At 49.1% G+C, this 13,370-nt stretch overlaps 1 protein-coding gene across 1 annotated transcript in view; it reads right to left on the bottom strand.

The window, feature by feature from the left end:
• ALK (anaplastic lymphoma receptor tyrosine kinase) overlaps positions 1 to 13,370 on the bottom strand; it is a 564,885-nt gene that overhangs the window by 48,414 nt on the left and 503,101 nt on the right. The window contains exons 10-11 of the mRNA XM_004686326.1: positions 11,532 to 11,626; positions 11,248 to 11,376 (exon numbers count right to left, since the gene is read on the bottom strand). Of these exons, the coding sequence (XP_004686383.1) occupies positions 11,248 to 11,376; positions 11,532 to 11,626 (224 nt within the window). The remainder of the gene's footprint in view (positions 1 to 11,247; positions 11,377 to 11,531; positions 11,627 to 13,370) is intronic.

Raw genomic sequence — 13,370 nt, 5'->3', positions numbered from 1 at the left:
GACAAATGAAGGGTGATGTCATTCATATGTAAAATATAAAATAACAGAGCAAGGGAACAGACAAAACTATACCCCCCCCCCAAATTCCCAACAAACTCCTAGAAATTTGACTGTAGAATTGAGGTTATCAGAGAGAGAATGAGGGTAACGGGGACTCCATGGACTATGGTAGAGGATTATGAGTGTTCTGTAGTATAGCGTGATAACACATTTAAAGAGGTATAAACCTACATTTCCAAATTATATACAGTGTTGTAAATCAATGTTATCCCACTTACAACAATACAATTAAAACAATAACCCAGTTATTATTTTTTGTTTCAAAGTAGAGTCTATAAGAAGGATTCACAATATTCTTTGAGTTCTGGGCTATTAATACTATTTTTCCATTGAGTATAGTAATTATGTTACTCAGTTTTTTCCTCTTCAAAAACTGATGATAATCTAAATTTCATTCTCCAATAGATAAGTTGCTGTCTTTTGCTTATATGTCCAAAGTATTTTTTTCTCCCTTTAAGGTTTAATAATTTGACTGAAATACCCTTTGGCCTTGCTTATTCTGGGTCAAGATTCTTTTTTTTTTTTTCTGGGTCAGTATTCTTAGATACACAATATGATCTTTTAATAAGTAGTTTCAATATGAAAAGTTTTCTTGACTATAATTATAACGTTTTGTTTTCCTTCTTAGGTTATTGTTTTCAGGAACTTTTATCTGTATGTTGTATCTTCCTTGCCTATCTTTACTGTCATCTTTTGACTTTAAAGAATTTTCTCTTTCACCTTTTATTCCTTGTAGGGCATTAACTACTGCATTTGCTCTAGCCTTTCTTTTAGCCTTTTCTGAAATTATTTTTCCTTTATTTCAAATTCTTTTCTGAATTCTACCACCTAGTTTCTTATCTTTTTAGTATGGAATTATGCTGTTTTCCATGTATTTTATCATTGCTTTAAGGTCTTTTAGCAAGATTACAATTTTCATCTTTTTTTTTTTTTTTTTGTGAGCATGCCTTTCTGGCATGCTTTTATTTTCTGTGTTATTCACTCCTCTATATTATCTTTTAAAATTCTTACCATAATTTATATGTGATTTGATCTTGATACTTGTGGCTTTATATGACATATGACATTAGTTTTCCCACTCTTTATAAGCTCTGTAAAGAAAATATACCATGTATAAAAATAAGACAGTTCACTTTCAGATGTTTCTGACTCTGGTTTCTTTTCTCAATTTTTATCTGGAACCCTCTTCCCACTTCTCTCTCTCTGGTTCCTATTTTTCCTATCCCATTCACTCGGTATTCAGTTAAAGCCCAGAAATTTCTTTTTTAGAGTGGACCCTTCCCTGGAAAGGAGGTGATAAGGCTGCTCCTTCAGTTCTTACTTGGGCCCCTTGTACTCATCCAGTACTAGACTGGCAAAGCATCTGCCAGTCTCAGAGTTGTCCTCAGCATGACTTTCTGTTATTTCCAGCAAAAATCTGTCAGCTATTTTTGGGTTTTCCTGTTCTCAAATTTATAAGAGAACCTGCAGCTTTCCTCTTCTTCTCTTAGACACTATGCAGGTCTTGTAGATGCTGGTACTGTTTCTTTACCCATTTGTACTTTGGGATTTTAGGGGAATACCTTATAAAAATTTTTGGCATAAATGTCCTATATATAATATATATATTATATAAAATATATATAATATATATACATATATAATATATATGTATATATATAAAATATGCCTGTGCTTAGATTCAGAGAGCTCTCTGAATTTAGATCAGAAAAACCAAACCAAACCTGTGCTGTTGCTACCATTTCTAGTATCTTCCTAGAGCCCTTGAGAAGTATTCTAATGTGAAGATACTTGAAGACATTTGCTATGATTAGTCCCTTTATATCACCTGTCTTGTCAGGTCCTCATCTGCAGTTCTACTTTGTTACTAGGGTCAGCTCCAATGACCATGGCCTAGAACCTGCAGCTACATCACACTCTGCTGTTCTGGATCTAGCCACTGAGTATAATGTAACTTTTTAATCAAGAGTGTCACCTAGACTGAAGTTGTTTATGGCTATGTGACCCTCTATTAAATGACCCAGATATAAATGTTTCAGAACAGCACACTATATTCTCTCTCTACTGTCAGGTATGTTTTCTTTGCTCTTCAGCATGTCCTCCTATGCTTCATCCTCCTTTATATCCATGTTGGGGGTGTGTGAGGGTGGTCTTGCCTCTTTTTGTATCAGGCTGAGGGGCAGTTAGCTACAAGGAGCTTTATTCCCTAGTTTTGGAACATATTTATATTTTGGCATTTATATTTGGTAGATGTGGAAGGTTTTTAGTCTGATTCTGAATGAGCAGAGCTAGGAATCTTTAGTTTTTTCATTTCAGTGTGTTTAAATGAGAGTGCATGTATGTGATACCTCCAGCCTGAAGTTTGTTTAGCTGCTTAGAGCCCTGTTCGGTGAATATATAAGGAAGGGGCAGACTGTTGCTTTACCTCATGAGGTCGGCAGTCATCTGGCCTGTGGTTACAGAGTACACCTGAAGCTAACTGTGGATGGACACATGACATTGATTCCTTCTACAAGACTTTCCAGGGGAGGAATTTTCCCTGTTGTGCTCTTTGACTGCTTCTTATGCTGAATCTGTTAGCATGTCCATGGTTATGTGCACACACACATTGCTCGTTCCTGCAAAACATTCTGGTAATTTCTCTTGCTCTTTTTTGATGATGTGGTAACACCAAAACTCCATCTTTGTGCTAGATGGAGTTTTTCTTTTTACTTTCCCATCCTTGTTTCACACACTTCCTCCACACAGGCTGGGTGCCTGGCGAGGTTGAGGTCTCCCAGGGAACAAAACCCAGAGACCCATGTACCTGCGAGCCAGGAGGTGGAACCTGTGGGCAAACATTCTCCACCTCCCCACCAGGGCAGCAAGTAAGAGCTGTGGAGATAAAAGCTGCTTCCAGGCCTGAATTAGCCTAAACAGCTCTGACACCCGGCAATCTGGGGGAGTTTTAATGGCTTCTGTGATGGCTGCTGTGTTGTGTTCTTAGCCACCCCCTGCTCCCAGAGGGAACGTCAGTAACACATGAGAGAAGAGAAAGGTCACAGGAAAAACACTATCCTGTGAACAGAGCTGTAAAAATTAAGTTAAGGGAGGCTGCAAGGCTAATTCGGTGATTCCCAAGTTGGCTGCAGGCTAGAGTTGTGTTAATAAAGTATTTGATATTGAGGCAGGTGCTGTGGACCCCCCCAAGGAATTACACAGCACAGAATTGGTTTTGATTGAGGCTTAAGTGAGAAGTGGGGTGGTTCAAACACCAGACTTGCTTTCATCTGCTCGTGTCCACAGACTGGGGAGCAAAAGCCTGCATCTGGTGGCCCATCAGTGCGGAGCATTGTAGGATTTGCAGCCTCCTGTGGCAAGGCCACTGGTTCCTGAGAGAAGAGACAGCAGCACAGGAGAAGCCCTCCGCTGCTTTTAAGTAGCTCCTGCTTATGGCTTGGCTCTAAGCCATGAAGGATGAGATCTGCTCAAGGGCCCGGGAGCTGTAGTACCACTGACAGACGGCAGGGGCGGCGTGGGCAGCCCAACGGGCCAAGGGACTTGAGCAGATGGAAACCATGTCCTGACTTACATACAGGTCTGCGTCCCAGGTCTGCTACGGTGAGTTGGAGAACAGGGACACATGCGAGACTGGGAAATCCAAATATCAAGGGCAGAAATGAAAGGAGTGGACCACGGGGTGGACCAACAAGAGAAGGCAAAGACAGGAGAGGAGTGGAAGTAAAGGGCAAGACACTTGTCTGCCCTCTGCCTGCCGTGGCGTGGCGGTGGCTGCACAGGCAGCAACCACGAGGCTTCCACAAGCATGAGGAAAAGGCCAAGAGGATCACAGAGATGTGAGGTTGGCGCCACTAGATGCTGAACAGACACCTGGGAGCTCTATCCAGCAGCATGCATTGCACTCCAGGCCGCGCCTGGGGAGCCCTGCCATCACCTGGGTGCCTCCTCAATCTCAGCATTGTCTCCCTCACAGAATCAAGATCTTCCATCTGCTTGCAGAAATCTCACCAGTCTAAGTCCACAGCAGGGGCAGATGCATACCTCACACTGGCACATACCCCCATGGCTGAAGTGCAGAGGGCCCTGTGTTCCTGTGTTTTTTTTTTTTTTCTTTTAAAGCTTTATTTATTTATGCATACAGAGCTGGGGTACAGGCCAGAGGCTCAGGGGCGGCGAGAGGATTCACCAGAGACAGAGAGGGGAGCAGAACAGGCAGATCCACAAAGTACAATGTTGAGGGAAGCAGCGGGCGAGACAGGAGAGGTCTGCTGGGCCACGTGGGTCACCTCCGGGGCAGGGATCAAACTCTCGTTGAAGGGGCTTTAGCTTCTTAGTGCTGTGCGTTGACCTGCTCTGCCACCAGGGAGGGCCAGGCTCTGTGGTTTTTAACAAAATGTCCTGGCCTCCCTGGTGGCGCAATGGGTCAAAGCACAGCACTGCGAAGCTTCAGCCCCTTCAACGAGAGTTTGATCCCTTCCCTGGTGGTGACCCACATGGCCCAGCAGATCTCCCCTGACCTGCCTGCTGCTCCCCTCAGCAGTGTACACTGTGGATCTGCCCAGAGCCCTCACCAGCAGTCAGGTACTTTCTTTGACCTCTACAGATTTTGAGCCAGCCCCTGTGTGAAGGGCAAGGTCCTCTCCCCTCTAACTCACGACGGCAAAGTGATTCTGCTTCTTGTTCTGGTTCCCTTTGGCAGTGGGGGTGGGGGGGCTCCCCACTCTGTCTCTGGTGAATCCTCTCACCACCCCGCCCCTCTGGCCTGTATCCCAGTTCTGTATGCATAAATAAATAAATCTTAAAAAAAAAAAAAAGATCAAGTCCTGCTCCACAGCAGCATGACACCACACTGGTATGATGGTTTGTGGGTCAATAGCTGACAGATTGAATGGACTAGATGGACTAGTTAGCACGATCAAGTCACAGAGGTGGTTGCGGGAAATGAGAAATCTCAATCTCTCTTCTGGTAGCTCTGGTTCTGAGGCCTGGGAGTTTTTTGATTCTCAGTTAGGCTGCTGAACAACCCAGGCTATGCTTTGTTTTCCTTACTTGTTAACATTTAGCTTGGAATGGGGTCACTTAGTAAAAATAACAACTAGATGAATAAAATCTGCTCTTGTGTTAAATGAAGTCAACGTCAATCTTCACTGCAAAAGTCAAATAAGACTTGGATCCAGTCACCTGGGATTTTTTTGGAAGAAATATATGTGTAGAAAGTTCTGGAAGTATCCATTATAACTGAAATCTTGACAAGCTTTAAGAGATGGAGACCCTCTCAAATTTATAATGACAAGTGGGCTTCTTGGGGGTAATCCACAATGCCCTCACTCAAGTCACTTATTGTCTCCAAGTGTAGAGTGTGAGGGTGTCACCTGCAAATTGGTGATCAGTTAGGGTTAAGGAAATTGATTGAATGAGAACCCAAAATACAAACTAATATGCCTCTTTATTTATTTTTGACATGACTAAGTTTAAGAGGCCAGAAACAGGGATTTGTTTGATACCTTTGCAAAAAAATTTGAGAAAAAATACACACAGAAGGCACATTTTTGTGTAAATGCTAAAAAGTGCACCGCTCATAGGCTGGGAGGAGGTGGATCAATAAAGACACCGAAAATCTACAGCAGGCAGCAGAGGCGGGGCAAGTAAGAGCTGGCCCAGTCTTCTCAGGGGCAGATTTTAATAGTAATGTTAATGATAATTCCACAGTGACATTTTATATCAGCATTTCTTGTGTATCTTTTAAAGCCTACGAGGGATGGTAGCATTTGCTTACTATGACAGCCAGCTCTGAGAAAACACTGTGGCAGGTAATGAGCATCCCCTAAGTTATGAATGAAGTAAAAATGGGCCACAGAATGTTTTTTCTCTGTAAGTTGCAAAGTTAGAACTTTGGCCTCTAGAATTCTGTGCTGGTCAGCTAACCATCTTGCTATGCTCTGGTGGTATGCCAGCTATACTCAGCAGGTACTTTGTGAATACTTCGGTGTGTGTGCAATGTTGAACAGATGGGCTTGAGATATTGCCAGGAATTCTGCCCATCAGAACTCACAGTGCTTTTGGCGAGTGAGTGACTCCTGGCACACAAAGCCCCTGCAGGCAGGCAGACCTCCAGTTACCCACTTGATGGTCCCCTGGTCCCCTCCTTTTTGAGTATAGTTGAAACCAGTGACACATTCCTCCCCCCCCCCCCCACACACACTTTCCAGGAACTGCGAAAAACCATGAGAACTTGGATGTGACTCCTTCCCAGGTCGAGCTTTGAGATGAAGCCAGTGACACCAACACCTTAATTACAATCTTTTCAGAGGACCCAGCTGAGCTGTGCAGGGTCCTGACCACAGAAGCTGATGATGCAAACACGCGCTCTTTTAAGCCATATGTGTTTGGTAATTAGTTGCGAAGCAATTGACCATGACCCGACCACCCCAGAGCCCTCACCAGCAGTCAAGTACTTTCTTTGGCCTGTGTGAAGGGCAAGGTCCTCTCCCCTCTAACTCAGGGACGGCAAAGTGATTCTGCTTCTTGTTCCGGTTCTCTTTGGCAGTGGGGGGGTCATGTTAGGGACCTACAGGTAGCATTTTATCCTTCCTCCTCTTGGTTCCCTTGTACAGTTCCAGAACCAGATGAATAATAATAATAAAAAAATCTCTGTTCAGAACCACTGAAGCTTTGCTGCAGTGAGCAGAGAGCTGAACTGGCTCCAGGGGGCGAGGGCAGTGGGCAGTTTTGCCTACAGGAGTGGTGATTATTAACAGTGGTCTTCCTCAGACAGTGCTTAGCTGCTTATGGGGTACAGGGATCTTTTGAGATCAGCTAGTCTTGCAGCTTAAACCATCTGAAGAACCACAGCACAGGCGAAGGAAGCCTGTTTCTAGCTTTGCCATCAGCCCAGCCACCTACCAAGTGCTAGATTAGGAACCAGGGTTCCTTGTGTGTTCCTGAATGAGTCTGGTCAGGCCTGTAGGTTGTGACTGCAGAAGTCTGGATGGAAACAAAGACGCCCCAAAGAGTGTAAAGGCAGCGTCTGAGCGAGGGGGTGAGCCCTGAGAAGTCTGCCTTCCAGCCGTGCCGTCATCCCCAGAAGGGCGTGCTCGGAACATAATGGCTCTGGCTACAAATTCTATTAACTCTAATAGTTGTTCTGCGGTGAATGGATAATGCATTTAGCAGGAATAGAGCCAATCAATTTATGTGAGACACATAAAACTTTCTCATTGGAATTGGCATCTGTTCTTGAGTCACAGCAGTGTGTGTGTGGATGCCATGGCACGTTAGGGTGCCCAGCGTTAATGAGAGGTCGGGGCCCAGAGCAGCTCTGCTGGTGGGCAGGAACAGGATGGGAGAGACCTGGAGACTGCCAAGTCTTGACTTCTAAAAGCATCACTTTCTCCGCCCTTGCCTGTGTTAGCGCTCTTCCACGAGGCCTGCTACCTGTGGGTTTGCTGACTGGCCCTGTGATAGATGAGGAGGTGGAAAGCCGTGCAGAGGGGCGTCGGCCCTGGGAACACAGTTGGGGTGAAGGCGGGCCAGGGCCAAGCACAGTGTTCTGAGTCCCGGTCTGGTGCTGTTTTCATGCTCCGGTGACATATTTCAACCGTCCCATGCATGCTTTAGCAAGAGGTGCATGCTCAGAAAGAGGCGAACCAACCACCTCCAGCCAGCTCAGAGGCCGAGGCTGTGGCCGGATGCCAGGGCTCCAAGAGCTGTTGATACGTGTGGCAAGGGCTACGCTTTGGGCTGGTTCTCAAAGAACTGAGCTGATTCCAGCCCAATCTCCCTACACAACACGCCACTGGTGAGAGAGAAGGGAGCCGAGCGAGGGCCACAGGGCTGAGGGGGTCCTGCCAGTCTCTACCTGGGTTTTTAGGGAGAAGCTGCGGTATAGGCTGCTTGCACCTCCTCACCTCTCGTGAAGGCTCAGCACAGAGAGAGAGCGAGAGAAACTCGAGCTTTCCAGCCTGAAGGCTGCATTATCCAACCATTTGGTTAGTGTAATTGTATGTGCAAAGCTGACAAATGCAATTTCCCTGGACTTAATTCTTGCCCCATTTTCTCTGTTTCTTCATCTGATTAGCTAAAGTGACTCAGAGGCTTCCGAGAATGCTCTGTGAAGCACCTGGGCAGGCTTTTCTCTGCCTGGATGCTCGGCATTGCTCTAAGGTTGGGGGTGCGTGAGGGAACCCCCAGGCCCAGAGGGCTGGCCCTCGCTAGAGGGGAGGGCTGGCTCGGGACTTGTGAAGTCGTTGAGAGTGACTTTCCAGATGCCCCACCTGGCCTTGGTTCCCTGGACTGGCTTTAGCAGAAGCTTGGCTTCCAGCACAGCAACACAGCGCTGAGCTTTAGGAGCAAGACCTTAGTATCTTGTCTCCTCATCTTTGGGGCGGGGATGAGGGTGGAAGGGGAGGGGTGACTTGTTCACTGGCCCTCAGGGTCCTTGTCTGAACCGTCTTTTCAGTCTGTGAAGTTTCTCTCCCACTGGAGACCTGGATACCAGCTTGAATGCAGACTTTGGGGCCAGTGTGGCCCCACTATCCACCAGCTGTGGGGTTGACATTCTTCCAGATCATTCTCCTCATCCTTGCAGTGGCAGTAAGCGCAGCTGTCCCTGGGCTGGAGGCAGGAGGAGCCGATACGGGAGACCCTCAGCCTGGGCCCAGTGTCCTCATGGACTGTCCCTTCCCTTCCTCTCCAGGGGCCCTGGTGTCCCTTCCCTTCCTCTCCAGGGGCCCTGGATGCTACTGGCCAGGGCCTGCAGTGCACAGGCTTTTCGCTCCCTTAGCACAGAAACTAGACACTGAGCAGCTCACTTTGTTTCTATACCAGGCCCCGGGGAGGGGCCGGGGAGTGCCGGCCAGGTGATTACCTCTGAGCAGGCCCCGGCCTTGGCCTCCCACAGCAGCAGGCGCTGTCCCCCTGCAGGCCGCTCCTCTGCACGGCACTGCCCTCCTTAGTTGCTTGTCTGCACGGGCTCTCTCTTCTAGACTGTGAGTGCTCTGACCTCTTGACCTGTGTCCTTGTCTGCTCAGCATCACTGAGCACAAACCTGGCTCAGAACAAGAGAAGGACAGTGGGAGGGTCCAGACTAAGGCGTGGGGATGGTCCTGTACATGGGCCCCAGGTGGGGCCCGTCTTCCTGACCATGAAGCCAAGAGCCGCACAAGTCTGGGTTTTGGCGGATGTTTTCCTGTGGGTGCGGGGCTGGGAGGAGACCCTGTTCCTCTCTTCTCCCATCAACACCCCCAGTGAAATTAGAGACACCCAACCACAGGCTGCTTGGACCTGCAGCAGGAAGGACAGGGAGAGCTGCCAGGGCGGGGTGAGGCTTCCTGCTACTGGACCAGGCAGGGAGGGGTGCTGCAGTGTAGTCTTGCATCTCCTCAACTGGCTGCTCCCCTCGGCGAAGCAACCCTGGGTTCTGGGAAGGCACTGGCTCTTTATTTGGTGCCCACCAAGGTGCCCACTAGGCCGCCTGGACGTGTGTTTGAGTCAGCGTGTTCTTCCCTTTGAGGTGGGGTCACTTTGGAAGAGAACAGACACTGACCAACGCCACCTGCACGTCACTTCTGCCGTGAGGTCAGCAGCGGGGAGGCTGGCCCTGCGGCCCTTCATCCCCAGCCTCTCAGGCGGCCACTGGATTCTCACTTTATTTGAAGGTTGGGGGAAGCGGCATGGGCACTGAGTGGCGTGTGATTTCATTAGTGTGAGTGGCCATCGGGCAGACCCTTATCGATTAGCCTAGTAGGGGCGGTGGGAGTTAGATGGCAATAAATCCAGATGCAGGCAGGTGGGACGGCTGTTTCCTAAACGCTGCTGCGGGGGAGCCGGCTGCAGCCGTCTGAGCACTGAGCTCAAGCATCAAGCGCGCACTGCTGAATCAATAGGAGTTTCCGGAGGCCCGCTGTGGGGTCGGCACTGGCGCTCTGGTGGCTTGTCCTGATTTACGGCAGGGGACAGAGCTGGACAAGAACTGGAGAGCGGAGGAGAGTCCTATGGGGCGGGTGTGGCAGGCGACTCCCTGGGCTTGGTGGGCAGCTTGTGGGAAAGCGGAGCCCAGGCTTCTGCGCTGGCCTCCTCTTTGTGTGGGAGATGAATAACCCCGAGAAGCCTTGGGTGAAGGGAGCGAGGGGAGGTGGTCTTGGGAGGGGGAACCAGCTCTCTTCCCTGGCTCTGGGAGCTGGGTTAGATCAGGCGGGACTCAGGAAGGTGCGAGAGAAAGGGAAGTGTTTCTTCAAAGACAAAGACAAGCTGGTATTTACTTACAAAACTGAGTGAATGAATTTAGTGACCAAGGTATAAGCGCCTGTGTCTTTTTTGTTTTGGATGTTGTACTGAACGAGGATTTCACATTGTAAGAGAAATCAAAGGTTTATCATCTATCCGTCCTCATTTCACCACAGAATCGTCTTTTCTGTGGAAGAGCGTGTGGACCTGGGCGGTGCAGCTGTCCCCGTGCTGATGCTGGAAGCATTTGCACTGTGGGCACCAGCACCCCGTCCCCCACCAACGACCCCCTGAACTTGTCAGGCCTGGACTTCCCAGCTCCTTTGGGGTAAGGCGCACAGCCCCTGAAACTCCCGAGGAAATCATACAGGTTTGGATGCGGACTCCAGGAGATTTCCTCCCGGCAGAGTGGCTGAGCAGTCACACCCACAGCTGCGGCTCAGAGGCTGAAGTGGCCTGTGCTGGAAGCAGCAAGACCCCCTTAGCCCCCGTCAGAAGTCTTTCAGCCTGGGGTGCCGCATTAAACATCTTTGGAGGGGAGCCAAGCTTTAGGGAAATCTATTGAACCAGCGGCCATGACGGCTAGCCTAACTTTGCACAACAATTGACCTTAGCTTTGGGCCCAAGGCCCTTTCTGAGAAGACATTTGCCAGAAAGTTTGCTTTCTTCAGTAAGTGAGGTGCAGTATTTAGGGGCTGAGTGGAGAAGACACAGCTGGTTATCCCACTGGTGTGGAGCATGGGCGTTTGTTCTCCTGGTGTGGAGAGTTTCTCCCCTGCACACCTTCCAGAAGTTCCGGGCAATAGGAGAGCCAGAGAGCTTCCTCTTGGAGCCTACTAAAGGTTGCCTATTTGATTCTTTAAACATGCCTCCCACCCCAACCACAGCACATCGTTTTCTCTTGCTTTTGCAATTAAAAAACAAAACAAAAACTTTGCTCAAATTTGTCAGTTGAACCATTACCTGTAGGGTCAAAGGTGGGGGTCTCACTTGGCGTGCTTTCCCCGGTCTTGGGCTCCTTGCTTGAATTTCTCTCAAACAGATTTCTTGACTTGGGTGCTTCATTCTGTGGCATCTTGTCCTCCCCACTGACTGGAACAGACCAGACCCCATAGGTTGGGTTAGGGGCGGCTCAATTTAAGGGAGAGAGGGGATCCTGTCCTGGGAAGGGTGGGTGCCAGTCAGGCTGGGGGAGTTCAGGGCGAGTCTGGCGTGGGGGGCCAGTGCTAGGAGCGGGGTGAACTCACTGGTGAGGTAGCAGTCCAGGCTGATGGAGATGTTGTCAAAGGCCACAGTGGCTCTGGATCCTCGTGCCCACCACGCGACAATCTGCAGCCAGAACCTGTAAGAGTGTTGGGGGCGGCGAGTCAGGAACCACCTGGCTGGCTGTGTCTTAGGATTTGGTAAACGTGTGTCCACTGTCCCACTCACGGCCATAGCTTTTACCAGGGCCACTTAGTCTCAGAGCAGCAGCGAGAGGAGAGCAGCCAACAGCAGCTACATCTCCAGCAGAGATGTACGCTGACCCAGGGGAGCTGGGGTCTGGGACACCTCTTGTTTTTTTGAAAGATTTATTTACTTATGCATACAGAACTGGGGTACAGGCCAGAGGTGTGGGGGCGGTGAGAGGACTCACCAGAGACACAGTGGGAAGCAGAACAGGAGGATCTACTGAAATACACTGCTGAGGGAGCAGCAGACAAGACAGGAGAGGTCTGCTGTGCTATGTGGGTCAGCTCCCTGGTCGGGGCTTGAACTCATGCTTCAGTGTCTGTGGAGAGCTTCGTAGTGCCACACCTTAAACCACTGTGCCACCAAGGAGGGCCCTGGGACGCCTCTTTAGTTTTCTGGGTGTGCAGGGTGGGTTTGCTATTCAGCTGGTGCTGGCCAGTGAGGCAGAAGTCGTTACTAAAATACTGAAATGTTTCTGAGCCAACTGATAAACACCCCTGTCTGTGAGCATCCTCTGCTTGCTGTCCAGGCAGGCTGGCTCCTGCCCTGGTGTCCTGTGGGTGCTCCCATCATCCAGTAACCCACAGGCTAACCCCATGCCTGCGGGGTCTCGAGGAGGACCACTACCTATATCCCTGTGCTGGGCCTGATGGGTTGCTACACATGAAATAACTTTAATAACCCCAGGGGGGATGCACCCACACAGAGTGGCCCCTAAGTGTTAACAGTAAGTACACTGAGCTCTTGTTTCCTTCCACCTGGCCCACAGGCCAGGGCCAGAGAAGGCTTTAGTGTGGGATAAACAGAAAAGCACCTTTGACTCATTTGTTCCCTGACAGCCCTCCTCCCGGAGGGCTACCTGTCAATCAATCAGCCCTTTCCTGCTGTGAAGAGAGTCACCTGAGAACTTCAAAAACCTTTTTTCCCCTTTCAGAAGTCAATCCTGAGTGACCCTCAAAATACTGTCTTGGGTGTGGGTGTTAAGGTGCCCAGAGCAGAGCCCACACACTGGAAGTGGCTGGGTAAAGGGGGGCGGGGTGCACTCCCAGCACAGAAGGGCAGCTGGGATCTGGGTCCCTAAAAGCATCATGCTCAGGTAAACCAGCCAGGCGAGAAACCGGGACAGAGCTCCTGATTCCATGCCTGTGAATGAGTCCACTTCCACGAAATGTCTAGAACAGGCAAATCTATAGAGACAACAAGGCGGATGAGTGGTTGCCAGGGCTGGGAGTGGGGACAAACAGTCCTGATTGTAAGTCAGCACAACGGCCCTTTTCAGGATGATGGAAATGTTCTAGAATTAGATTGTGGTGCTCTCGGCACAATTCTGTAAATTTGCTCAAAGTCATTACGTCTACACCTAAAACAGGTGAACTATATTATATGTAAATTATAGCTCAATAAAGATGTTAGGAAGAAGGAGAGAGAGAGAATGCAGATAAGAGTGTTGGGGACACGGGGTGGCAGGAGCGGAAGCTGGGAATGGTGGCGGGAGGGGGAGGTGACGGGTGGAGAAGGAGGTGACTGGGCAGGAAGCAGAATGTTAATGGAGGGGAGGAAACAGTAAAAAACGCGCAGGAAAAACAATTCTTGCTCAAGGTTTGCCCTGAGAGCTGCACAGCTCTCTAGTCAAT

Source organism: Condylura cristata, unplaced genomic scaffold (assembly GCF_000260355.1).
Source record: "Condylura cristata isolate star-nosed mole 26May11 unplaced genomic scaffold, ConCri1.0 scaffold00020, whole genome shotgun sequence".
NCBI classification, from domain to species: domain Eukaryota; kingdom Metazoa; phylum Chordata; class Mammalia; order Eulipotyphla; family Talpidae; genus Condylura; species Condylura cristata.
This window is presented reverse-complemented; position numbering and strand designations above follow the sequence as displayed.